Source organism: Panthera onca, chromosome B4, assembly GCF_046562875.1.
Source record: "Panthera onca isolate mPanOnc1 chromosome B4, mPanOnc1 haplotype 2, whole genome shotgun sequence".
In the NCBI taxonomy this organism is placed as follows: Eukaryota; Metazoa; Chordata; class Mammalia; order Carnivora; family Felidae; genus Panthera; species Panthera onca.
Window position 1 is genome coordinate 83,190,515 of NC_138345.1, and position 27,441 is coordinate 83,217,955.

The 27,441-nt window shown below is 46.0% G+C and overlaps 1 protein-coding gene and 1 long non-coding RNA gene across 39 annotated transcripts in view; one reads left to right on the forward strand and one right to left on the reverse strand.

Annotated features, from left to right (window-relative positions):
• The window catches only part of R3HDM2 (R3H domain containing 2), a 161,490-nt gene that overhangs the window by 1,831 nt on the left and 132,218 nt on the right, over positions 1-27,441 (reverse strand). For 26 of the 38 annotated variants that reach the window (XM_060657199.3, XM_060657205.3, XM_060657206.3 and 23 more), the window contains 14 exons: positions 25,992-26,023; positions 25,840-25,893; positions 21,435-21,667; positions 18,904-19,079; positions 14,434-14,535; positions 11,608-11,850; positions 11,145-11,271; positions 10,723-10,883; positions 10,119-10,273; positions 8,664-8,764; positions 3,309-3,478; positions 2,764-2,911; positions 997-1,094; positions 536-620 (listed from right to left, as the gene is read on the reverse strand). In XM_060657199.3, coding sequence (XP_060513182.1) covers positions 536-620; positions 997-1,094; positions 2,764-2,911; positions 3,309-3,478; positions 8,664-8,764; positions 10,119-10,273; positions 10,723-10,883; positions 11,145-11,271; positions 11,608-11,850; positions 14,434-14,535; positions 18,904-19,079; positions 21,435-21,667; positions 25,840-25,893; positions 25,992-26,023 — 1,885 coding nt within the window. The remainder of the gene's footprint in view (positions 1-535; positions 621-996; positions 1,095-2,763; positions 2,912-3,308; positions 3,479-8,663; positions 8,765-10,118; positions 10,274-10,722; positions 10,884-11,144; positions 11,272-11,607; positions 11,851-14,433; positions 14,536-18,903; positions 19,080-21,434; positions 21,668-25,839; positions 25,894-25,991; positions 26,024-27,441) is intronic. The other 12 variants (XM_060657184.3, XM_060657186.3, XM_060657178.3 and 9 more) reach the window with 4 other exon arrangements.
• Positions 564-20,967, forward strand: LOC132694178 (uncharacterized). The gene is made up of 3 exons (XR_009617202.2): positions 564-652; positions 7,196-7,578; positions 20,768-20,967. It is a non-coding gene; the product is annotated as an uncharacterized LOC132694178 (long non-coding RNA).

A 27,441-nucleotide genomic window follows, 5' to 3' on the forward strand; every position in this document is an offset into this window, starting at 1 on the left:
GACTCTGCAATGACAGCATGGAGCCTGCTTGGGATTTTCTCTCTTCCTCTCTCTCTGACCCTCCCCAGCTCGAGTGCACACACGTGTATGCTCTCTCAAAATAAATAAATAAACGTTAAAAAAAAAATAGGGGTAATCTGAGAGACCTTGTATGCCTAGTGTGGAAGGCCTGCAAGGGGGCTACTCCCCCATTCTCTTTTCAAACTTCTCCTTAAAAAGGCCTAGGACTACAAGGTAGATATCCTAGATTAGGGTCAGGACCACTCCCACAAGACTCTCTGTTAATAGGCTCAGCACCGTTGACCATTGTTGTTATTCTCAATTTTTACCATCACCTTTCCAAGCACCTGAAATGGCTTGGTAAGGAAGACTGAGGGAGATACTTCAATTCCCCAGTTTCTCCCTGCTCTTGAGTACCAAAGAGCCCTATTTCTACTCCCTACCCTAAGCTGGTTTTTCCCACTGGTCCTGGGCTGGTGATGCAGGCTGAAGGGGTGAGCACCTTCTCTTGGGGATTCAGCGTCTTGTCACTCACCAACGTCTGTTGTCCCCAGGTCAGTGGAGGCAGATTTGAGTGCTTGTCTCTTGCTCCGGTTTCCATGCTTCAATCCACTCTGTCCCTTCAACATTCAAAAGATAACTCTCATCCCAGGTAAACAATACTGACTGCCTTGCATTCTAATGTCTGTCTGAGAGATTAAGGAGCAGTACCCAACCCTGAGAACTCGCCCCACCAGGCAGGCGACTGGCCAGAGTGGCCACTGAGAAACAAAGAGTCCCTCCTCCTTAGCATTGGGGATGGGTGGAAAGACTGAGTGTGGAAAGAGAGGGGCAAGGCATCCCCACTTTATCCATTCTCACTGTGCTATGTCCCCTGTCCACCCCGTTGGTTGAGGTGGATGGCATAGAGATGGGGCCATCCTGGATGGATCCTCCTGGATGGGGTGGGGTGGGGAGGACTCTGACGGTCCTCAGGCTGACGGTGGACACCCTCACCTGATGTACCGTGTACGTCGACTGGCCATGGAGCAAGGGAGGGCAGATGGACAGATTGTACTGTAATGGCTGGCCCAAGAGGGAGTAGCGCCCATCACCTAGGGAGGAAGAGCAGATGGTTTTCTGGGAGTTAGAACTTCATGGTATGACTTTTAGGAAACTTTAGAGGGCTTTGGAGATAGATGGCAACAATGCATGCTATTCTTACTTCTTCTATGATAAGAGTGTCCATGTGACTGACTGAAGAGTTGTCTCTCTTCCTAAACCGCTTGGCCCTCAGCTGTGTATCTCACGCAAATGGGGCTTTTAGGTTCCTTTATTATTAAAGAAGGGCTCTGTCCACTGCAGACAAAAGGCCCAGGAGAAAATCTATAGACCCTTATGAATATGTTTCTTTCATTTCTTCCTTCCTTCCTTCCTTCCTCCCTCCCTCCCTCCCTCCCTCCCTCTCTTTCTCCCTCCCTGCCTCCCTCCCTCCCTTTCTTTCTCCCTCCCTGCCTCCCTCCCTCCCTTTCTTTCTTTTCTTTCTTTCTCTCTCTCTTTCTTTCTCTTAGGTAATTTCTATGCCGCAAATAGGGCTTGAACTCACGACCTTGAGATCAAGAGTCGCACGCTCTACCGTCTCAGCCAGCCAGGTGCCCCTAATTTCTTATATAGATTATCCTACCCAAACCTAGGGCTCAAGTTTTGGATTCGCGCTACATGGCAATATAGTGTAGTGGATAAGAACACAGGCTTGGTGTCCAACTGTCTAGGTTCAAATCCTGGCTCTGTTACTGGAAATGATAGGTTGGGTATGTTTTCATCTCATTAGTGTTGCTGAGTAGACTAAATGAATATAGGACACACAAAGCACTTCCAATAATGCTTCATATATATCAAGTACCATAGTGTTACCTATTTGTGTTGATAAATGTTAGATTTCAGAGCACTTTAAAATTTTTAAATCATACTCCCATCTGATTTTTATACTGCTTGTGACAGCCAAGGCAGAAACGGATAAGATTATTTCCATTCTATGTGTGATTAACCCCATTTTATAGATTAGGAAACTGAGGTCTGGTTCCAAGTTTAAGTAACACGCTCAACATCACAAACCTAGTTAGTAATAGAACTAGAACTCAAACCCAAGTCTTTTTAACCCAACTCCAGTGTTCTCTCTTCTAAAACCATACTTTTCTGACACAGCCCCACAGTCCTAGTCCTTAGGCTCAGTACCAATGTTTTTTTTTTTTTTTTTTTTTTTTTTTTTTTTTTTTAAATTTATTTTTGGGACAGAGAGAGACAGAGCATGAACGGGGGAGGGACAGAGAGAGAGGGAGACACAGAATCGGAAACAGGCTCCAGGCTCCGAGCCATCAGCCCAGAGCCTGACGTGGGGCTCGAACTCACGGACCGCGAGATCGTGACCTGGCTGAAGTCGGACGCTTAACCGACTGCGCCACCCAGGCGCCCCAGTACCAATGTTTTAAAGTCTTTGGTTCATTAGAAAGTTCTGTGAGTTTCTTTTCCCAGCTCATAGTCACCCACCTACCTTACTTGGTAGTAAATACTAAATATGTAAAGGAGGTCTGCAGTAAGCTGACTATGGGCAGCACTAAAGAGGGGCAGGGTCTAAACAGGGATGTTAAAGGAAGAGTTGGCTCCCAGAGTTGGATGACCAGGTGCACTGTTTTCCTGCCTGTTGCTACCATCTGGATGTCCTCACTTGGGAATGGGCTGTGAAGGGTGAATTTGGCAGCAGCCAGCTCTAGTCTAACCCCTTACCCTGTGCTGGACCCCCAGGCCGGGGGAACTGTGTGAGGACAGGAAGGGGACTGAGTCCTGTGCAGACATTGCTGAGGCTGGTGACAGGAGAGGGTGCTGGAGACTGGGTAGGAGATGTGACAGGGCTGCTGCTCATTTGTGTGTTGGCCTGTAGGAGAGAGGAGCACACATTATATACACACCAAACATCCTCTGGATATACCTATGGCTTAAAATTCACCTCACTCAGAAAGCGTCCCTTGCAGAACTCTGCCAAAGCCTGGCTGCTCCTTTCAACAGCCCCCTTTGTCCCTAATTAATACCTATTATTTTAATATCCACCTTTGACACAGTGTTTTAAGTACTGTCTTAGCATTTTCAAGTATGTGTCCCTTAGCTCTTAGGCTCCTTGAAAGAAGAGGCTCTCCTCTCTTTCTTATGACTCTCCCAGAAGAGCACCCAGGGACAGACATGTACAAGAGGCTGCTCAGTCAATGGCAAAGATTATTCCCGGAGAAGAATGTGGTCACCTCCTTGCCAAGACAACACTGGTTTGTAAGACTCACCTGGGGGCTACTGTCAGGATTGTACAGGTCTCCAGGCTTCTGCCCACGCTGGTCCATGCTGTAATATTTACAGTGACTCCACTGGACCATGGATGGGTTCTGGGGGGGCTGGGGTCCATTAGGGACGTTCAGCTGCATGACCACCACGCCTGGTCCAGAAGGTGACACTCCTGAGTGGCAGGAAGAAAGGGGCTAGTTGTGAATTCAAACTATATTCTGACCTTCCAAGTAACCCTGAGTGTGAAAGCCAGTAAACAAATCTACCCACTTTGCCTCAGGGTCACTTAAAATGTGTCTTGCCAGGAATCTGAGATAGTTGCTAATTTAGTTTCTGACTCCCTTCTCCCTGAACCAGTGAAGTCTGAGTAGAAGAGACCTGAGTCCCAGATGCCAATGCTCTCCTGGCCTTCACCCAGTGAGGGGTACTTTGGTATGCTTGGCAGAAAACTACTCCATTCTGTCAAAGTTGGGTATTACCAAATGTCCAGGTCAGATTGCTCAAATGTCTGGGCAGGGTACAGGTCCCAGTCTGGGGCCTGGGCCAGGGCTGCAGGCACGTGCAGGTTTTCTGGTAATGGCTGAAGATAGGTCGGTGACCTCTGGTTGCTCTGGAGAAGATGAGTGCACACAGCTTCACTAAGTCAGGCCAGGAAGCACTTCTTGGGCAAGGGTGAGTGAATTAGGAATGGCATGGAGCTGTAGGTCATATTCGGTAAATGACGAACAATTCAAGGTGCGGAGGCACAGCGGTTATGCAGGAGAAGCGGGAGATGAGATTGTTTATGCATTCACTCAACATTTATTGAATATTTACTGTGTGCCAGGTCCTATGCTGGGCACTGGGTGTACAACAAACAAAAGTGGTCCTTGCCCTTAATGGAATGGACAGTCTAGCAGGGAGTCAGATAGTAAGCAAACAGCTGGCGTCCAAGTTTGAAGCACGTTCTAGTAAGGGTCTTTATCATGTAGGTGTTAGGAACAGAACTTCAGAGAGCTAACTCAAGTGGCTGGCTGTACAGTGGCTTAAGGGAGGGAGGGGCCAGCAGCAGGATGAAGACTTAGAAAGCTACTAAAAAATAGCGAGGAGGTCCTGAATTAGACCAGTGGCTGCAAGGAAGAGTGGGAGGGTCAGACCCTCCGAAGCTTTTGCTGACAGGTTCAGGTGACTGACTGGATGTGATCCTGAAGTTTTAGCACAGACAACCAGGGGTAGCCTTACCCTCTGCTGGAGAAGCAAAGAGCTCAGTGTGGAAGAACATTAAGTCCTGAATCTTGCTCATGGTGAAAAGCAAGGTAAGGGATCAGGGAGAAGCAGTTTGAATGACAGTCCCTGCTGGGAGGGATGGGCAGGAGTTCTGCTTCCCCACAGGGGATTGTGCAGCCTGAGAGTTTGCTCTTGACCTCTCAGGCTCTATGTGTGTTGCGGGACAGGTTGAGTTCATGTGTGTGCGGTGGTAGAGAAATGGGACTGGAGGCTGCCAGCTTGAAAACCTGCTGCAGTGCTGCCGTTTTCATGCCTCGGTGCTCTTAGGCTGCCACTGCTGCCGCTGTCACGTTGCTTCCTGTGACGGGAAATGTTGCAGCCTCTGCCCTGGGCACCAGTCATGCTGGGAACTGAGCACAATTGCTTTTCTCGGGTAGCATCGGTCAAAGGGAAGGAAAAGAAGCGGCGGGAGGCCTGAGAGCAGCTCAGGAGACGCAGCATCTGTTGAACCCTATTCTCCAGTCAATTTGTGGCCCCCCACCCTCTGGGGTTCATCTAATCAGAGAGCACAAATACTCAGAGCGACAGGCTCGCCTCTCCCCATCCTCTGCCACAGGGGACAGGGTATTCATCAGCGTGGCTTGTAGGAGGGCCACCAGAAAATCGAATAGCTGTGGAGTGTCATGCATTTAACAACTCCCCCCGTACTGTAGTTGCTCTGGGCATTTTTTTCCCCATCCTAAGAGCCCCACCTGCTCCAACATCCTCTACCAACAAAATTGCAATTGACCTTATTCAAACACCTCATTGCTACCTGAGGGGGCCAACACAAAAATAATCACATTTGCAGCTTTCTAGAAGGCAGCTCATAATCTGAGCCTAGTGCCTCAGGCCAGGAAAGGGTGGGGGACATGTGAGTGTGCAGGGTGTGGGCATAAGCAAGGCAGAAGATCTTTCTAATACCAACATGTAGCCATAAGGAGCTATTAGAGGGCTCAAGGGGAGGGGGAAAGAGAACAAAGCCCTCATATATTTTCTCTGATCCCAACAAAAACAAAGGCAGGGTTCTCGGTCGGTGGCAGCCTTGGTCCTCCCCACACTGAGTCCTCCCCCACTGGCCTGAAGCATTGTTCCTTCACTCAGCCGGGACGCAGAGCACTACGCTGATGAGCTGATTTTTATGCTTCTCTTCCTCAAGCCAAAAGCAGGTGGCATCCGTTACAGCTGAACTGTCGCTACTTTTTAAATGGATGTGACAATAAAAAAAGAGAATGAAAAAGAAAGGAAGAAAGAAAAAAAGAGAGAAAACCACCCTATTGCCCAGTGACAACACTTCCAGATAATCAGGGGAGGGCTGAAGTGGGAAGGGGGAGAAGGGGGTTGAATAAGGAAATCAATTTCAGCCTGAAAGCTCTGAAAGGAGAGGGGACGTGTGAATGGCTTTTTAAGTGGCATCATTAAACCTGGGCAGAAAGGTCGATTGGGCAGAGCAAACCGCATAAATACAAACAGATGACATTTATGTCTGGCAGAATTGGTTTTTGTTTAGTTGTTTTGGTTTTTTTTTAGTCACTGAGGTAGAAGACTCATAAGACTTCTTCCTTTTGCCACCAAGAATCAAATCTATGGAAAGGAGTGGCCAGAGAAATAATATCCACAGGCATCTTTCCCATATTACAGGATAGAATCCAACAATATCTTGGTTTTTTCCCCCTCTTTTGGTGAAGGGGAGGAATATCTTCAGGGAGTGGGAGAGAAAGGAGTTAGTCCCAGCTTTGGAAACCCCTCAGCTACAAAATGAGCCAGTAAGTATGTGAGAGGCTATTTCTGTATATACCTCACTCTGGCCATGGTGCTGTGTCACTGTGAGTTGGGAGTCTGTGTGTGTACATCATTGCCATTTCATGTCTGTGTGCATCTTCTGCAGACAAGCACCTCTGTAGAAACCTCAAGGGACCTGCGGACCATCATTTTAGTAGGAAGAAAAGTGTTTCCTGGGGTTATAATGCTATCCAATATCATAGTGGAAGAATTAAGGTCCAGGCCTGGGGGTAAACTGGGCAACCACAAAAATGTATTAATAAACCAGAACAGTTGTTCCAAGAACAGCCAATCTTAATCCCTGCCTTTATTTTTGGAAAAGTGACCATGTTGCTACATGGGAGAAAGGCGGGTGACTGTCCTTTGAAGGTGACATAGCAGCCCTTGTGGGCTATGCTGGCCTTCTATCTTCCTAGTAAGAGGTAAACTGGAAAGGAAGGAAGAAGCAGCACTTGTTTCTTTTCTTCCACCTCCTCTTATATTTCCGTGAGTAGAGACTGAAGACTTTTAAAATCGATGATGTGGTGCCTATGGGTTTCTTACGTGACATGGATGGAACAGGAGGGGGGCGGTCCCATCATCTAGGAAGAGTACAAAGGATCAGAGAAGCCTCGAATCAATTAATCAGGATAGTTTGGAAGAAAGGACATATAACAGGAACTTCCAAAGTAAGGAAACTAGATGATGAAGAGGGCTTCCTCCATTTCTATTGATTTGGGAAGAGTACAGATGATCTCCTTCCAATCCCAGCCCAGACCTCTGGTGCTGCCAATTTTCAGAACAACAGCTGTTCCGGTTTGCTTAACCTAGCACTAAGTCCAGAGCAGGTAGTGAAAAACTCTTCTCACTTGGTTTGTTTCAGATTCCAAGACAGATTCATCTGAAGGTGAAGAGACACAACCACAGAGACCCAATACATATACTGATATACCACGAAGGATTCACATAAAAATGCACATACAAGTATAACTATTTGCACATACACACACTTGTTTTAACAAACAAGAGAAAATGCCCTGCAGTAGTAAGCACCACCAGAGGCTACAGCGGTTCTTGGAGCTGATTTCTACAATTTCCATATCCTGCTGGGAATTTCAAGGTCAAGTGCCCCCGGTGGACACTTAGGAGAAACAGCTACAGACCAGGAATGTAATAAAGGGTAAAGGCTGTTGAATTTAAAACCTCTCAGCCTGTGAGAAAGCCACGTTTGGTCTGGATGAAGGCAGAAGTCACTGCTCCTTGAAGGTAAGAAGAATTGATCCTGTCTTATGAGCAAGATTAATTCTGGAATTCACTCCACAGCATCTAACTAAGAGTGCGAAAACTCTTATGTGAAAATCTTATTTCTAAAATGGGAAAAACTGTCAAAATGCTTCCCTCTCACCAGAAGAGGGCACTCTGATATCCCACAACAGAGCAGAATGGGGATGGTTGGAGGCTACATTAAGATCTCCTCCCCACTAGAACCCCTGAAGCTGCTTTAACTGCAGGGTAATGCGGTGTCAGGGTCGGGTAAAAGGGAAACAAACAAGGGTAGCTGTACTTGGTCTGCTGGGAGAGTTCTTGGCAGAGGCAGAAAGAGACAGGCTGCATGGCATAAGCCTATTCACCTGATAGCTGTCCCTTCAAAGAAGGCCTTTAGCTGTTTAACACGATATTCATTTATTTCCCACTGGAGGGAAAGGAATAGAGTACAGAGACCTGTTGAAAGTGTGATATTGAGGATGCAGCATGGGTTACGAAAAGGCAAAAGACCCTAGTTCAAGGTCTACGATTGTGACCTCAGGCAAGTCATTTATCCTCTTTGAGTCTTAAATTTCCTCTTCACAAGGTTCTGGTGAGAATTAAAATGACACAATGTATGTGAGCACAAATGAAAAGCAGCTAAACAAATCTAAGATAGGACTTAAAAAGCATTTTATCAGCTTCCTCACACTCACAACCAAAAAGTAAAGCTGTCTATAGGAAGAGTGAGTGCAGGAGACAGAGGTAAGCACTTTGTGTCTCAAAGGCACGTGAGTGGTGAGTGTAATGTTGGTTTCGGAGGGAAGGAAAAAAAGAAAGAAAAAAAAAACCCCACAAGGAACCCAATAAAGTATGTGGCTTCCCAGGGATAGGATGGGGCAAACAACCTCATCTCTCACGAGGTCAACTTTAGCACTCCTGGAAAAACACCAGTCAGGACTCTGGTCTTTTCTTGTGATGGTGTTACAGCTGGGGACAGAGCCAATCCAGGAACTCTCCCACCCTTCCCAGCTCTAGAGCACAAGTCTTTCAGCAGCGTTTGCTCTTGCCAGTACCCAAGACCCTCTAATTCTTTATTCTCTTACCTGAGTACTGCTGTGGCATCTGTGGTGGACTGCAGGGAGAGGGAGACTGAGGCATCTGGTACTGCTCAGAGCCGGGAGGCTGCAGAAACCCTACAGAAGGGCTGGGGGATGAAGAGAGTAGGGTTAAAGTGGCGGAGGGAGGAACACAGCTCCTGGCAACCAGCTGCTGCTTCCCAGGCCTCCCCTGTGGGAAGCAGAGGCAGCTTCCAGCCATTCCCAGACCAATTTGCCATGCAATTTCTAAAATCACTCATCAGTTCAAAGTTAATTATATATATTTGTACTTGATCATCTTTCAATTAGGAAGCTGCTAATCAGTGCTACAGATGGAATGTTAGTGACACATGCTCTTCCCAACAGTGTGGAAACACCAGACATATCCACGTGCACACATGCGCGCGCACGCGCGCACACACACACACACACACACACACACACACATTCTGAGAAACACTAAGTACCAAAAACAGACACACAGTGCTAGAGAGGGACGGGCAAAAAAGAACTAAGGAGATGTGTGATTTAGGATGTTTACATAACAGCAGAGTTACCTAAAGACAAGTGGGGAAAAAACCTTCACAAACTCAAGATAAGGTGGAGACATACATACAAAAAGTAGTGAACATATACACTGAGAGAAATACACAGAAATACATATAGGCCCAGACCTGACTTCTAGTCCCAGCTCTACTTCTAACTAGCTGGTTGACTTTGAGTAAGTTTCTTAACCTCCCTGGCTGGAATTTCCTCATTTATAAAAGAAGGGAGAAAAGGAAAACAAGAGGAGTGGATTAAATATTTCTAAGGTGTCTTCTACCTCTAAAATTCTATAAGGTATGACCTATACTAAGATATATATAAATAGATACACCATCTGAGATTCATCCACGGATATAGAGTTATGTAGAAAAATTTACATATATATACTCCAATTTGCATCTTTTAATGTTTTTTTTTTTTTTTTTTTTTTTGAGAGAGAGAGAGAGAGAATGTGCACATGCAGGGGAGGGGCAGAGAGAGGGGCAGGGGGAGAGAGCAGGCTATGCACTGTCAGCGCACAGCCCCACTCGAGGCTTGATCTCACGAACCATGAAATCCTGACCTCAGCTGAGATCAAGAGTCAGCTGGGCTCAACCGAATGAGCCACCAAGATGCCCCCAAATTGCTTCTTTTAATGATGAGCAATCTCTATCGTATAGTTCTAAATCCCACCGATTAGAAAAAACAAAAAATGGGGGACATGATGAAGCCTCTGTCTTTGAAGCAGGAATTTTTTTCTGCTGATGAGCTCTTATTCACATGTCAAGTCAAAAACGAGACAAGGAGAATGAATTTCCTCATATTCTACCTGCTTTAGGGCACACTGGAATCTCTACCCTTGCCCTTCTTTCTTAGGTCAGTGGAAATAGCTGCTGGTCTATGGCAGATGGGCCCTGACTCTCTGGGAGTCCTCACCTAGTACCGTTCTGCTGAGCCGGTGGGATCATGCTGTAGTACACTGGTACGCCCCCTGCTGGGAGTGCCCCTTGCACAGATTGGCTCGCAGGGACCAGCATGGGCTGCTGGAAAGGCGGCTGGACCACATTCTGCGAGTCATTACCCACTGGGACCTGGGTAGAGATGAGAAGAGAATGACCACTTGTACTCCTAATGAGTTCATCCAGACAATGGCCAAATAAATCATCACTAGACTAGGACACTAACTTCCTTCCCTACCTTTAGAGACTCCTCCTACTCACCTCATCTGCCTAAAGAAAATACATACAGAGCTATCTCCCTTTGGGCATCTGATGCAGAGAAAGGAGCCTGATTTCCTTTAGATCTTACTTTTCTGGGCCATATACTCATTTGCATGGCTGTATAAAGACCAAACAATTTAAGTAAAGACTCTTCTCAGAATCTTTGGGCTTTCTCTCAGAGGAAAAACACCTACAAATTCTAAGGGGAAAATGAATAGTATTTTAGTGTTGGGGTTGTCACACTGGCTAACGTGGGAGACTGTCTTCCTTTTCCTCATCCCAAGGACTGGGTGATCTTTCCCAGTACAGAATGTACCCACTTGGTAAGAAGGCAGTGGAGTGTACTGAACCACCAGGCCTTGCATCTGGCCCCCCATGCTGCTCCTCTGGTTGCTGAGCAGGCCCTGGTTCTGTGGCTGCTGGACCCCAATCATGCCTTGGTAAGCCGCCTGCTGCTGGTTAGGCATCATGGGCTGTAAACCTAGGGATGGGCAAGACATAGAAGACATTAGCTTAGCATGGTCTCAACAATGTTTAGGAGGTCACATTCTCTCAGTAATTTCCCTTTTCCTGTCTATTTTACCTTTTCTTTTTCTGAAGATCCTGGGTTCCTCCTGGGACTAATCATTCCTGCTGTTCTTTTTTTTTTTTTTTTTTTTTTAAACAAGGAAGGTACTACTCTCTTTCCCAGTCTCTGCCCTTCCCCTATTCACTGCCTTCTTACGCCAGCAGTTCCTCTTACCAGGCTGCTGGGATGGCTGAGGCAGCTGTTGACCACGTTGGGGGCTGTAGGCCACCGGGTGAGAGAGAGGTCGATATTGCTGGTTGGAGTTAGGATACTGTCCAGGGGGATAGTAAGAAACCTGGATCTATGGTGAGAGGAAACAGATATGTGAGAGGGGCCCTTACATTCAGCCCCAACATCCCAATTATGAAATACATCAGGGTAAATAGCCAGAAATCTGTAGAGATATTTGGACCTGCAATCGCAGAATTCATATACCAGTATGAAACAGAACTGGAAGGATTTATGTTATAGAGAAAGATGACCTTCCGACTAGAAAGACAACTCTCAAGTGCAAGGTGAGGTAATGGAAGTGGGGATAGGTACGCCCTCGGCTCTGTCTAAACTAGAGGAAGGAAGAAGGTTCGTAATCGTGGACAAACTCAATTAGTGATTTTAGCTGGGAGCCCATGCTGCTCACCTGTTGAGGGGGCTGCATGTAGCCCTGGGGCGGCAGGACTTGCTGAGTAGGAGGCGCATGGCTAGAGGGGGAATAGTTGGACGTGGGGAGGGGCTGTCCTGTAGAAGCCATGATGAAGCTAGTCTGCTGAGGGTGCTGGGAGATAAGCTGGGGCTGGAACAGAGCTGAGGATGGGTCAGCTGCTTCAGTAGAACCTTGACGGCTAAGGCTCATTTGTCCAAAGGGGTTGCTGAGGTCATCTGCCTGTTGAGAGAGCAAGGGAGACTCAAGGACTGAGGTCATATCAAGCCCCAAGTCTTTGGCTTCAACACAAAAACAGACAGACAGACAGCTATAGCAACCCTCTCTACAGCCTTCCTTCCTTACACCAATTTGGGACACTCCTGCCTCCATGCCCTAGGAGGTGCTTTTTAGCCCTAAGCTTCTGTCATGTGGTGTTTTAAATTGCTATGAACTGGGGGTGCCCGGCTGGCCCAGTCGGTGAAACGTGCAACTTTTGATCTTGGGGGTGTGAGCTCAAGCCCAACATAGGGTGGAGAGATTACTTAAAAATAAAATCTTAAGGGGCGCCTGGGTGGCGCAGTCGGTTAAGCGTCCGACTTCAGCCAGGTCACGATCTCACGGTCCGTGAGTTCGAGCCCCGCGTCAGGCTCTGGGCTGATGGCTCAGAGCCTGGAGCCTGTTTCCGATTCTGTGTCTCCCTCTCTCTCTGTCCCTCCCCCGTTCATGCTCTGTCTCTCTCTGTCCCAAAAATAAATAAACGTTGAAAAAAAAAAAAAAAAATAAATAAATAAATAAAATCTTAAAAAAAATTGCTATGAACTGAACAGCTGTGTAAAGCCCAACTCCAGAACCGGACTCCTTACCACATAACAATGGCCACGGTGACTCTGATCTTTATTAGAATTGGTCCTAGAGGGATGGGAGCAACAATACAACTTTCTATATATATAAAAACAGGACAAACTAATGGGTTAACAAGAAAAAGATTGTAAGTCCTTCTTTTCCTGTCTTCCAGTCTCCAACCATACAAAAGGCCCTATACTGCCATAAATCCTGTTTTTATAATAAAGGACCTAGATAAGTAACACCTCGAATGGATTAGGGATGGTTAGGTTCTCGTGGCTCCCCAGCTTTGCCTATGCAGCAAAAGGACTGGTGGGCTCCCCCTCCTGCTGCTTATCTCCTTACTCCCTCCTCTTGAGGTCATTTCCACCTCTGTTCGCTGACACTTGCCTAGAGTTCTCCTGCCCTTCAGGAACTACTTCCAATTCTCACCTCTGAAAGGAGGCCAGGCTGAGTGGCCAAGGTGAAGGGCAAGGAGGCTGACAGGCTAGTCTGTAATTGCCTCCTCGCTCAGCCTTCTTCTCTAAGCAGCAAGAGGGATGGTGTTCTGCCTCTCACTTGTATGATGATAGGTTAGAATTTGTTAGCTTCCTCGTTCCTTCTGCTTCCCGGACGGTAGTTGACACACACACACACACACACGCACACACACACGCAGAGCAGGACTTCTTTTGAAAGAGGAACTGGTAGAAAGAAAAGGCAATGCTTTCCCGTGGTTTCACTTAATTTTCAGGAATCTGATCTTCAAGTTAGCTGTTCTGCTACCTTAGTGAGCAGGAATAGATGATAAGAGGACTGGATTGCAGATAATTTTGAGGTCTACATTCCAAAACTTTTCAGAATGGAGATATAGGCAGAAGGAAAGAGGGGATTCTAGTGAAAAATTAGAAGGGGTGTGGGGTGCCTGGGAGGCTCAGTTGATTGAGCAGTTGACTTTTGGTTTCACCTCAGGTCATGATCTCACGGTTCATGATTTCAAGCGCTGCATCAGGCTCTGTGCTGACACAGTGCACAGCCTGCTTGGGATTCTCTGTCTCCCTCTTTCTTGGCCCTTCTCCCACTTGCTCTTGATCTCTCTCTCAAAATAAATAAATAAACATTAAAAAAACCAAAAACCAGACAGGTGTGGTTAACACAAAATTAAAAATAATCAGGGCTCTGATAACCATGATAAAAGTTATCAACTATGGGGCAGGCGCCTGGGTGGTTCAGTCGGTTAAACACAGAGGACTCTTGATTTCGGCTCAGGTCATGATCTCAAGGTCATGGGACTGTGCCCCAAGTCAGGCTCCTCGCAGAGCATGGAGCCTGCTTGGGGTTCTCTCTCTCTGCCCCTCCCCTGCTCATACTTTCTTTCTCTCTCAAAATAAACAAACATTAAAAAAAAAGATGTTAAGTTTAAAAAAAAAGTTATCAACTATGAGGTGGATCAGGTCTTCACAGGATTTGTAGCTAGGGTACAAACAATTTAAACAGCATGTGCTATGCTGTGGAAATGGCGCCTTTTTTTTTTTTTTTTTTAAATATAAAATAACACAGTAACATAGGGGAACATTTTAAGTTTGGACCGATGATACCAAACAAATCTGCAGTTGTGTTTTTACCTTCAAAGGAAATGACAGAAAACCATCCTATATGAGATAAACTGGGTTCTTCAGACATATCCAGGGAGGAGGAGGGATGAAAGATGCACACAGTAGAAAGACAAGGAGCCCAGGTTAGAGCAATATCCAATTCTGTACCTCTCCCGAGACTCAGGGGAACCAGTGCTCCTCTCTGTCTTACATTTAGGCATCTTTTGATGCCACAAGTGCTGGGATGCGGCCACCAGAATGGAACATAGCTCAGCCTATGCTGGCCCTTTGCTCAAGAAGATATGCCTTTTAACATGGCCCTCCAAAAAGTACAGCTGCTTTGTCCCAGACGGACCCACAGACATACCACACATGGACACGACAAAAAGGGGAAAGGAGTTTATACCATGTTGTACTGCTGGGGCGGAGAGACTGGCAGAAGGACTTGGGGACAGGAGCCTGGAGAGAATTGAACAGGCTGCGGAGAGGGCTGCAGAGCTGGGACTGGCTGTGGACCAGCAGAGAGGCATGTGGAACAGGGAAGAGAAAAGGGAAGTGCAGGGAGAGGCAGGGGGAGGGAGGGCAGAGGTGGGGAGGGAAAGGGGAGGAACAACAAGGTTAATCATAAAAAAATGTCACATGAAGAGCAAGTCTGCTGAGCAGACTGGAGACCAAGCCCAGGACAGCCTGTGGCTTTCGCATCCGCATCGACGACAGATACGCAATCTCTCCTATCAGGAGAGGCCTGCTGCAGTGCATACTCCACCCATTAGCTACTCAGAACTCTGCAGTCGTTGAGAGCAATCTTAGGACTCTCAGAGGCGGTGTGTCTGCTGCCTGATTCCAAACACGGCTTTTCCCAGAGCATTTTTTCTGAACATACGATCCCTGGGGAGCACGACCATAACCCTCCTTGAATGCCCACTTGAGAAGGGATTCCTGCTTTTGTAGGAGGGGTCATCCAAGGTCTGGCTCAGCTTTCCCGGCCACACTCCTGATTTCACACCACAGCTCTCCTGGAGGAAGAGCTCATTCACAAGGATCGTCTCCCTCCCAAGGGTACAGAAGGAAATAAGAGCCAGTTTATGCCCAGTTCCAGCTACTTCCTCCTGCTCCATGATTGTTCTGTGCTCCTCCAGGCTGTGAGGGCAGTATGAAAAATGCCCCCATAAGCAAACAGGGAGGGATGTGGAATAAAATATAAATAGCCTTGCTTTAGATTTTGTTCCTTTAGTCCCTTCACTAGCCTCAAGCAGGAGGATTTGTTTATTAGGAACATGATGTGTTCTAAACCAACTAATGGGGAGTTATTTTTTTTCTCTCTTCTTCCCCTCCAGCCATTTCAATCACTTCTCCTGGAGAATCGGTTCTCTAGCTGTAGCCCCTGGTGGTAGATGAGGTGGGAGAAAAGGAGAGAGGCTACGAAGAGAGGGGGAAATAACATTTTATACGTTGTCTCATTTACATACATATCTCATTACAGACTCACAGTAATCCACAGGGAGACAGGATCGCTTGTATTTGCAGTTAAGGTAGTAAGGCTCAGAGAAATTCAGTCACACGTCCAGGATCACACATCTAATGTGGCAGAGCTGGGATGGGAACCTAGTTCTGCCTGACATATTCTTCCCACTCCACTCTTAACAGTAGGGAGCGGGTGAAGGAAGAAGTTAAACAGATTTACACATTGTTTTGTTTGTATGATTCTCCTCCCTCCTTCCAAATTTAGAGTATTAAGAGGTATCAGGGACCAAGGTGTCAATATCGTCTTTTGCCATATACCTCCTGGAGACTCTTTCATAGAGGGGACTAGCAGTTCTGGAGGCAGAGTCCGGGAATTAGAAGACCTCCAAAACAGAGAAAGCTCCTGATACCTGGAGTTTGTTGAAAATAAAATGTAAGTCATCTTGGTTAAGAAAAAGCTCCTGAGAATCCACTGTGAGACTGGGGGAGACATTACCGCAGCCTTGATAGACTCCCAGCTCTCCTGGCATGCCCATGTTCTGTGAGCCAGTGGCATTTCAAATGTAACTGCTGGCCAAGCTGCTAAGCATGAGCTCCTTGTGCTGGTAGCTTTTAAACACGTGTTCTATTACCCTGATCCTCTCCTTTCTCTTGGGTAAGGGTCTACTATGCTTCAGATCTTACATCCTTTGGGGGAGAAGGGGTAGCCATAGGTACAGCTGCCTGTTTTCCTCACATTTCTTACACATTTGAGTAAAAAGTAAAGAGGGAAGAAATGATGCTCCTCTCGTAGGCCTCTTTTGACTGAAGAAGAGTAGCGGTAAAAGTATGTGTCTCAGTGCTGTTTTTAGGTTCTTCCACCACTACCCTCAGCGACAGTTCTCAGACAGTCTCAAACACCAGGGCTAGGGAGCTTCCGAAATACCATGAGGAAGCCAAAGACTGGCCATGAGGGATATGACTGCCACCTGCTGGTGAATTCTGGGCTAGATCGCTGGCTCTGGGCTGCCTGACTTGATTCCCAGAGGACTCCTCCTTTTCAAGTGGTCCACTCTACCTTAGGTAAACACAGCAAAAGGTAGCCACTGGCCCTTTAATTCTCAACCTCACCCCTTGGTTTTACATAGGGAGGTCTGCTCCAACAGCGGAGGCCTGCCAGGAAGGGAAAGTTTAACATAGTTTCTAGCACTGTCCCCAGGCCTGGAACACAGAGCTTTTCTTGCTATTTCTCCGAAAGGAAAACCTTTAGAGTCAGCACGGTGGCATGTATGTGTGTTGTGGTTCCTTCCTTCATCCCTGCACTGTTGCAAACCATTTGTGAAACTAAACAATAAATATGCTGGGGCTCAGCACCTTGAGACTGGAGAGCCACCAGTCCTGAGAGGGAAAAAGAGAAAAAAACAAAGAAAGAAAAAGGCAATAGGAAGAAGAAGGGATAGAGAGAGAGGGGGGAAAGTGGAGAGGAAAAAAAAGAAGGTATAAACAGTGGGGTGGCGGAGGCACCTGGGTGGCTCAGTCCATTAAGCGTCCGACTTTGGCTCAGGTCATGATCTCACGGTTTGTGGGTTCGAGCCCCGCGTCGGGCTCTGTGCTGACAACTCAGAGTCTGTATCCTGTTTCGGATTCTGTGTCTCCCTCTCGCTCTGCCCCTCCCACCCCCCCTCTCTCTCTCAAAAGTAAATAAACATTAAAAAAATAAATAGTGGGGTGGTGGTAGTATATTAGCCACCATCATTAAGTGCTTCAGGGACACCAAACCTTAACCAGGAAAAGATCTTTTAGTTTGGAGTTTGTGATCACAGTTAACCTTAAGAATGGATTTCTGAGGAAACAGAGATCTCCAATCTACAGGGCCTAACCTAGTACCATACCTCCTGCAGGAGATCAGTCAATATCAATGACTGACTCTCAGAACCTCATGATCCAGAAGCAGGGCCAGAATCTGAGTAAAAGTTTGGGATTTAGGGCCAGACACCTAGACATTCTAACATTTTTTCAGTCCCAAATGGTTATTCTAGTGATCTCTTTATTCCTTTCCCACTCTTGTCTGTTTCTACATATGGATGGAAGTAGGAGGCAGATGAAGACTAAGACGGAGAAAAGGGAGGAAGACTGTATTAAAATACACACATTTTAGAAAACTCAAACACTGGGACCTTAGAAAAGTGAGGCACACACAGAAACACAGTAGGAGATACCCAGAGAGAGAGAGGTGTACCCATTTATAGGTCTGAATGAAGACACAAATGGAATGCACACACGTGTGCCACACCTCTGTACGGAGTGAGGTAAGATGACATGAATGAGACTTAATGAGATAGATGGTGATCAAGCAAGAACAAAAGTCAGAACTCTAGAGAAACTGACTTAGGGGCCAAGCTAAAGGCCTGGAATGATCTGCATGTGGGTTACATTAAGACACAAAGCAGGGTTTCCTAGATCATTACAATATCAGAATGGGGTAATACGGGGCCATCCTGGGCTCTTTGCAGTCTAGTTTCCAGTTCCTGGGGTGTTAATGCTTGTGATTTGCTTCTTTTACCTATGGAAGAGATAGAGCTGATGCCAAGCTGAACTGACTAAGCCCAGAGGCAAGGGAGCCTGGGAGGTGCAATGAGAAGAACTGTAGCAGTAGAGTGCAGACATACGGGCTTTCTGACTGGCAGAGACCACCGCCAGACATACCCCAGGCTACAGGATGGACTCCACTCATGAGCAGCTCTGCTCAGAGTATCAGGGAGACCTGAACCTACAACACTGATGTCCCAGTTTAGAATAGGCTCGGATTCTGATGCTGAAGACTTGTGTGATCTCTACAGAAAGGAAACTTCACGCAAACCCTACTTGATATTAATATCTACCAGTCCAGCAACAGAAGGAGAAAGAGCTCTTTCGTGGCATGGGAAACAAAGACAATTTTGGGGGGATTGTGCCTTATGGCATATGTATGGAAGGGGTCTTGAGTAGATTTCCTTTTCTCAAACCCCAATCCATAAATATGTGTTTGCGGGTCAACAGTCACATGAATACATCCAGCTGGTTATGGTGAGAGCCATGATTTTTTTCAAGCTCCATATATGGATGCAGTGAACAAAATCGCCTTGCTAATTACACAGGATGTAGAGGGAGATGGGGTACAGCAGAAATGTGGAATGGGGTAAAAGATCCCACTGGCAATTCTCAGGAAGAAAAGGAAGAAACAGAAGGCAAAAAGCTCCCAGGCTGACTCTAAGAGCACTTTGGCCAAACCCTTACCTTACTCTTCTCTCCCCACAACTAACAAATAAGAAACGGGGGAGCGAGTGGCAGGTCTCCAACAACAGATCTTTCCTGCCACCCACAGCACAACAGACATGACTGTACTTCCAGAGCTTGCTTGAATCAGAGCGGAGGGGCTCTGCTGGTGACTCACCTGTGAGATCATGTGATTATTCAAGGGTGGCTGTTGCTGAGGCGTGGGTGGGAGCGCAGGAAGTTGCTGCGGCTGTGGCTGTGGCGGCTGCTGCTGGGCAGTACAAGGGAGAAGGCCCCGGACAGACTGGGATGAGGTGACCTGGTTGCACACTTCTGGGGCACCTAGCGCCAAACCTAAGGCAAAGAGGAGACCCACCAAGAGTTGTAAGCACCAGCCGTGAACATGCCACCCTTGGACATGTTGGGTGCTACTCCTGCTCTCCTGTTTCTCTTCACTTCCCTTCTGTCCATTCCCCCACTGTCTTGGGAAGATCCATGAATGAGCACAGATATGAATGAGCAGCTGCCCTGCTGATGGGAGTCCTCATCTTAGCAGGTTTCTGTTCCCCGGGAACAGTAAACACCGCACCCGTCGATACTGGATTTTGGAATTGAACAAAACGTGAGGCTGACAAGCTGCCTCCGCTGAAGTACCGAGAACCTGTCCAACATGACCAGACAGCTGAGAACATGACTGTCTGCTTCCCGGGAAGGTACAGATTCCCAGTCCTGTAAGAGACCTGGCTTCTCTTGGATTTCTCCTCAACTTGCAGCATTTCACAGGAATTGCTGAGAAGGCAATCTGGCCTTTCCAAGCACTTGCCTGTACACACACATACGCACAACTGTCACCCAACTATTCTTCCCATTTCCAGGCTCTCCAAGTCATGCACACATTCACACAAAATACTTCTACTAAGTATCTGCTATGTGCTAGGCATTGCATAATGAACTGAGGACTCAAAGGTGAAGAGAACACAGTCCTTTCCCTTAAGCAGCACAGGATCTTCCGAAAGGAGATGGACGTTCACACAGCAATTACGATCTGATAAGGATAAGGGATACATCAGTGATATGAACAAAGTTGTACAGAAGCAAAGATGAGAAAGCAGTAACTCACTTAAACAGGAAGTGGGAGGAGAAATGGATTTGCAGGATGAATAGAAGGCTTGTTAGACCAAGGAGGGATGAAGCTAATATCATATTCAAGAAATGGCTGGAGGGCCAGAGGAGGAAGGATATCTGGGAGTAAGACTGAGATGGCAAACTGGGGTCAGGAAGCAACGCTACATTAAGTCATTCGGATTTTATTATGCCAGGAATGCAGAAACATGAATGTTAATTTTAAGAGACGACTGACACGATTAGATCTGTGTTTTAGACTAGTAAACCGGTTCTAAAAGGGCTAAGGGTGGAGCAGGGAAACCAGCTTGGGGGCTAGCGTCATACCTAAATAAAAGAAGATAAAGGCCTGGATAAAGGCAGAGGCAGTGGGGTTAGAGAGGAGGTAACAGAGAAGGCCATCAGAGACCTAACAGAGGCAGAATCTTCACCACTACTGATGTCTTCTGAGGACAAAACCTACAGAACTTCTGGGATGAGATGCAAGGATTCTTCAGAGATGGGAGGAGGGTGAAATGGAGGCCCACTGGGTATAAAGAGCTAAATACCCCCGCTAAGAAAGAGTACAATAGGAATAAATGGAGAAGGTTACATTGCACATCAGGAGAGCTGAAGGGTGGTTACAGGGCTGGCATGTGGAACATATGCTCCTCCTCAGTGACTGGGCTCCAGGGAAGCAGCCACAGCATCTCTTGCAGTTGTGGCCTATCGGTTGCTACCAATTAATTACAAACAGCTCAACTCCAAAGGTTCCTTCTGCTCAACCAACCCTCTTTATAATCTCAGAGGCCACAGAATGAAAGCAGTATCATTCTCATCTTAGCATACAACTTGAACTTGGGCTGACAGGGATGCCCAACCTTGGTCAGAAATAAGATAAAATAATCTAATCGCAACCTTTTATTTATTTTTCCAATTAGGAAAGAAGGTTATAAAGAAAATCGGAGAGAGGAATCAAAAAACAGGGGATCCAAGAAATCAAATTTCTCCTCATCTGGCTATGTTAGCTTTCCAGGACACAATACTGTGAGAGAAATGTTTTGTTAGAAGTAAATATCAGTGATTTTTTTTTTTAATTTTTTTTTTAAGTTTATTTATTATTGAGACAGAGAGAGACAGAGCATGAATGGGGGAGGGTCAGAGAGAGAGGGAGACACAGAATCGGAAGCAGGCTCCAGGCCCTGAGCTGTCAGCACAGAGCCTGACGCGGGGCTTGAGCTCACGAACCGCGAGATCATGACCTGAGCAGAAGTCAGACGCTTAACCGACTGAGCCACCCAGGCGCCCCTCAGTGATTTTTTTTTTTTAAACATTTATTTATTTTTGAAAGACAGAGAGAGACAGAGTGTGAGTGGGGTAGGAGGAGACAGAGAGGGGAACACGGAATCCGAAGCAGGCTCCAGGCTCTGAGTTGTCAGCACAGAGCCCGATGCGGGGCTTGAACCCATGAACCGTGAAATCATGACCTGAGCTGAAGTCAGGTGCTTAACTGACTGAGCCACCCAGGTGCTCCAAACATCAATGATGTTTTAGAGGAGACAAGCAAGAAATGATGAGCATGACACTGAAGGACAGAAGCTGTAGTACCTGGCCTGGAGATCCTTCCTGCACTGCCACCTTTACTGCTCCCGATGCTGTCCCCTCGGGTGAGGATAGAGATTCCACTGAAGCTGCTGGCTTTGGTGACAGGGGGCCGCATGCTCCGGACAGAGCCGTCAGAGTCTGTGCTGCTCCAAGGCCGTGGCTCCAGGGATTTGAGTTCGCTGTCTGTGCTGCTTTGGCGGCTGCTTGAGGTTCGGCTCAGCCCCTCACGGTTCCCCCTGCAGAGACCACAGTGGTCAGAGCACCCCCCACCTACCACTTCGGCAGAAGGGCTAGGAGAGAGTTCATTTCTATTCCTTCGATAACAAAGAAGGGGTGAGGGTTGGGAGGAGGATGGACACTGATTTCTTGTTAGTTGGCTGGCCAACCAAGACTTGCTGGGAGCAGACAGAACAAGATCCAGTACAGTAACAAAGAGCACAGAGGCAAATCTGGAAGACAGTGCGCCGGCAGCTAATTCAATATGAGACCAGAGGTGGATGGGAAACCATATACATGATGCTGAGATTGGCTGCGGTCTCTTCCCCTGCCCCCGCAGGGATCCCACACATGCAGGAGATAGTGGGGAGCAGAGGGGTACCACCTCCTTCTAGGAGTTCTTAAGACAAAAGGACTCCTAGAAACTACTATTGCTAGAAGGCAGGGGTAGCCAATGACATGGATAAATATAACAGGTCTTCCACATAACATGTGTCAAAGCCAGCAGAGGTACCACTTTTCCAGGAGTGGGAAGAGGACTATATTCATTAACGGGTCACTCTGGAAAACTCAATCTGATAGTCTAAAATTGACCCAACCTGTTTTGTGGCAATTCTGTGATGGTATCTATAAACTACTGGTTCCAGGGTCTCTACGGGCTAAAGTCTTCAACATGATCAAGTAAATATGCCCTTGGGACCCAGGATGGCAAGGAGCAGGGGGCTCACTGTGCCCACCTGCCACCATATTAATAACCCTATTGCCCCAGGCAAGGCACAAGGCTATTGAGAAGAGGGACTCCTCCTCTCTTATTTTTCTCAGGAAGCATCAGGGTTATCCTGATGCTGTAATCACTGCCTAGGATCATAAACAGTTGTCCTCAAGACAGATGGGGTTGACCTAAAAACCCTAAGTCTTACTGAGCTCTTACTGCTTCTTAATAAGCAACCAAGAACCAGGAATTTTCCTTTCATATCTCCCACCCCCAATAAGTTCTGAACTAAAGAAACCAAAGGCAACAATTACAAAGGTTTTGGTATATATACTGGGGAGCAGGTGAGCAAAAATCATAGTAGTTTGGGTTCCCTCCTTTGCACTACCATCCCACCTAAAGCAAATACAAACGCCATCCAATCCCCTTAGTTTCAAAGACACGAGGCTCAGAGTTATTCTCATTAAAAAAAAGGTGTTTTCTTATGAGGGTAATATTAAAGAAAATACCTTTCTTCATTAGAATACCTGCTCCAAAGGTACTGTAGGGAAAATGGGCAAAAATAAAGACTAGGGTCACTATTTTAAGTTTTGGTCAAGGCAATCATGGTGGGCTAAGAACAAACACACTGGCACAGCTGGTTAGGGACATGCTAATTCTTCTCCGAATCCCAAGTGGATATATATATATATATAACCTCAGTGCTTCTATGTAAGAGTAGAGAACTGGAAAATATCCCTGTCTCCCTAAAACTTTATCCCTTTGTCTTGGGAATGTCAAAAGTAGGATGGGAAACAAGAAAGAAACATATATCAGGGGCTCTCTAGGAACAGAACCAGACCTGAAGTGAGAGCCAATAGCTCTGACTCAATGGACAAAGGCAAGCCTACTGAGAGGACTCAATAAAGATGTGTCTGTTTATGGGGCAGCGGATACAGCAGTGGCAATGGGTGAGATTAGAGCTTGAATTTTACAAGACAAGTCCTAATGGACTTTTACACTTAAATCAAACACAGCACTATCTTTTAAGACAATTCTCCCATTTACTTTCTCTTTCTACTAGAGGTAAACAGTGATGAGTCAACTTTAAACCAAACACCCTGGGAAGCTTGAGCCAAAGGTGGCAGCACTTCTGTACTCATCCAGTTCCCCCAAGACGATGATGGCCAAGTGTTCGAAATGTGGCTAGTCTGATGGTCTAGCCAGGGTTCGTACACTACACCCCCAAGAGTTAGGGAATCTGAGTTGTGTATTGGCCAGGAAAGAGATCAGTTTTTCTTCTCTACAATTAAACCATGTCTTTCCACTTCACTAAACATAAGGCAACTAGGGAAAACTCCCAGACTCAGTTCTAAGCCCTGGATTGGGCTATGTGAGTGTGTTGGAGAGATGGGGGTACAGGACAGAGAGCATTCACACTTCATACTCCTGTAAAATCAAAGCTGACCTAGCTTTCATGAGTAGATTTATGATGGTGAAAAGTTCAGTTTATCAGGTCTGAAGAGTGGGTAGGGAGGCCTGTGTTAAGAGGTGACAGTAAATGTCAGTAATGGCTTATTTATCAAATGGAATAGAATCTTCCAAAGAACTAGGAAGTTGCCCTAGTTATTGCCAAAGTGAATGATGGAATGTGGTATATCAGTATTTGTGTCACACACTTGGGAAGAAAGGTATAAAGCAGTTAGAGAAGACCAGCTTCTCATCACTAGAATTCTGGACTAGTACCCAAATAGAAGACACCCCCTTCAGAGTCCATGGAATTGCATATTAGATGACCTAGATCTTTAACCAACACATAGTATGGAAAGCAGCAGCTTACAAGGAGATATGGATAGGACAGGGTTATACCTGCTCACTAGATCCTTGGAGCTATTATCAGCACAGTCTGATGTAGTTCAATGCTCCACAGCACTGATAAGGGCATCATTCTTAGCAGTGAATCTGAATTAGGGTTCCAAATGGAACACTACTCAGAGAGGAAGGGGTGATATTTGTAGAGAGCTGGTGTGGTGTGGTGAAATAACACTGGACAAAGAGTCCCAGTTTTGCCACTAATAGCCACATAAACTTAGGTTAGCTACTTAATTTCTCTGCTTTTGTTTTCTTTCTTCCGTGTAAACCAGCTTACCAAATCAGGACACTGAGAAATCTGAATCAGATACAGTATACTTTGGCAACCATAAAGCCCTGTGCATTAGCATGTGCAAAGAAGTTCGCTTAAAACTCCTGTTTATTACAGATATTCTGGGCTGATTCATGACCTTGAAGTATACAATATGGAACAGGAATTTATTTATTTTTTTTGGGGGGGGGGGGGAGGATCTATTTTGACCACCATGAACAATGCAGAGCCTTTACTGCCTAAGGGCTTTCCGATGGACCTCAGGGTGGGATGGTCTAGGAAAAAGAGTTCAGAGATATGGGAAAGGAGATAACGCCCCCCTTCAAAGAATGAGAAATCTTGTGATCCAAATTTCTATGTGGTCTGACTAACTTTAGAAAGGACAGGGGGGAAGGGACAATTGAAGTGCTGGGAATGAGAGCTCTGACTAATCTCAGTTCCCATCAAGCTTAGGATTCAAAAAGAAAGAAGCCCTTTGGAATGGGTTAGACCTGAAGCCTAATATTGAATACTCAAGTTTTCTCTACTCTATAGTTGTCCTATCGGTAAAATGGGAAGAATATACTTAAAATCAGTTGGTACCAGATAGGGTCCTAATGAAGTGCTTCTCTCATCACCGCATTGTGTGATCCTCTAGAGTAGGACTGAGAGACTGAAATGAAAGGGAGATTCTCATGACTGCTTTGTGGAAAATGGAGAATATTAGGCCTGAAGAAGTTAATATAGCAGCTTTCACCAATGTTAACAGCAAGTCATGGGCAGTCATATAAAAAAGATATGCTCTAAGTCCATTCTAAGGAAAAGAAGTCTTTTCTGAGGTCATCTTACACATTATGTTGTCCCAAAGAGAAAACTGCATAGACAGAGATGTTTGTTTTTATATGTGTGTATGTGTGTGTGTTCTATTCTTTCTTAAAGACATAAAACATTCCCTACGCTGGGTCAGGGATAAGCTCTTCACACCTTTCATAGCAGAAAACGTAGCCAGAAGATACCCATTCTTTTACCTTAATATAAATACATGTTGAAATCCTCCCCAAATGCCCAATTCCAGCAACTTCTGGAAATGAGCAGTTCCTATCCCAGACACACCTATTTGGTCCCCTTCACCACCTATCCATGACTTAAAATGAGATCAGCAACAACAAAAATAAAGTCATTGAGCAGGAGCCATTTCTTTTTTAATCGGGAAAAATATCCAATGTTGCAAAAACCACAAAGTGAATTATTCCACAAGCAGCCATGCATGGAGCAAACTCACTCCGCTGAAAAGATTACAGCAAAACAAAAACAAAACAAAAAAAGAGAAAAAAAAAAACAAACAATGACAAGGAGAGATATAGATCACACAGAGGTACCTAAAAATCTGCCTTCTCTTGTGAGAGCTAGAAGAAAAGGCTTCTTTGGAGAGTCTGTTGGTTAACATCAAAGAAAAGCATCATTACAGGATTATATTAACCTCACTGACAAAGCTCAATGAGAAGCAGGGAACATGCTAAGTGGTACTAACCTGATGTCATTTAGATATCCGTTCTGGCCAGTCTAGGTGAAGGGGAGAAAACGGAAAATAACTTATAAGAAAACAGCATGGCATAACCGAAAAGGGTGTCCGTGATGCTATGAATACCCAAGGTCCTCAAACCACGCTCACCCCCCAACAGGGAGAGAGGGAGCAGGGACAGGATGACCCACACCCACACACCCAATCTGACCTCTCACCTTTAGTGGGAAAGAGCATTCAGTGTTTTTAGCCTTCCCACAGAGTGTTTAAAAAGAGACACTGATAAAAGTGGGAGTATGGAAAGGAGGAAGAGGAAAGTATTAACCTATTATTTCCTTTTTAGTTCTAAATTTATTTTCCCTAAGAGGTAAAGCCGAGCATAATAATTGGTGTGCTTGGTCCTAAAGAGTGTGATCAAGGGAAGGGAAAAGGGAGACAAGAGAAAGAAATTTAGTTTTTTTTTTTTTGGAAGTCATCCTCAATGACTATTCCATTTCTATCCTCCACACTGGCCAAAATGAAAGACATTCTGACCTGAGACCCAAGGAGAGTAAGAAATTGGGGAAGCAGGTACTTTTTCGGAGCCTAGAAAAAATGAAAGAATTAAAAGCCTGCAACATTCCTTTTGGGGATCGTTTCCTGACAAAGCCACTGAGCTGAGTGAAGTGAGCATTATGATGCACTCCCAAGCCTTAGAAAAAGGTACCAAGAGTGTCCAGCTGCTGAGCAGAGTGGGCTCCGTGCAGAGCAGAGCCTAAGTGGGGCAGCTCTCCCAGTACACAGCTCAGGCTCCAGAGAAGGTTGCAGCGGCAGCATTTCCATCCAAACACCCTTCTTGCCACTTCCCTTTCTTGTTGGCCTGCCTCTTCCTCCCATTTGCCCCTACCTACGACTCCACCCTTAATCAGCTCCCTCTGACTGGCCAGGTTCCTCTCCACAAGGGAATCTCGAGTATGGTGGGCTTTGGACATGTTTCCTTGTCTAGACCTTCTGAGATTCCTGATGCTTTTAACACAGCAAGAGTTAGGAAGTGCTGAAATGAAAAGTGGTAAATCCACAAGGATTTAACAAAGAATACATAAATTAGTAGAGGCTTGAGAGACTGGAAATCAGGAGAAAAAAGGAGAGAAGAGCTAACTGTGATTTTGTTACAGTTGTACACACTTATGTTCTGGTGTTCCAAATAGCCCCAATACCGTATTAAAAGCTACTTGTGCTTTCAGAGGCTCTATGGCTTTGCTAATGGCTGGCATGGTGGGACAGTCATTTACCATGTGTCAGGGAAGCAGAGCAGCACATCACAGATAGCTATACTATGATATCACTGGTACTTCCTAATCTGAAGAGCCCAGAGCAGAGCAAGCTATTGAGAGGTGGTTTACTTTAGGGGTTAAGTTTAGGTGGTTTACTTTAGGAGCCAGACTGCTTGAGCTCAAATATCAACCCTTTCACTAACTAG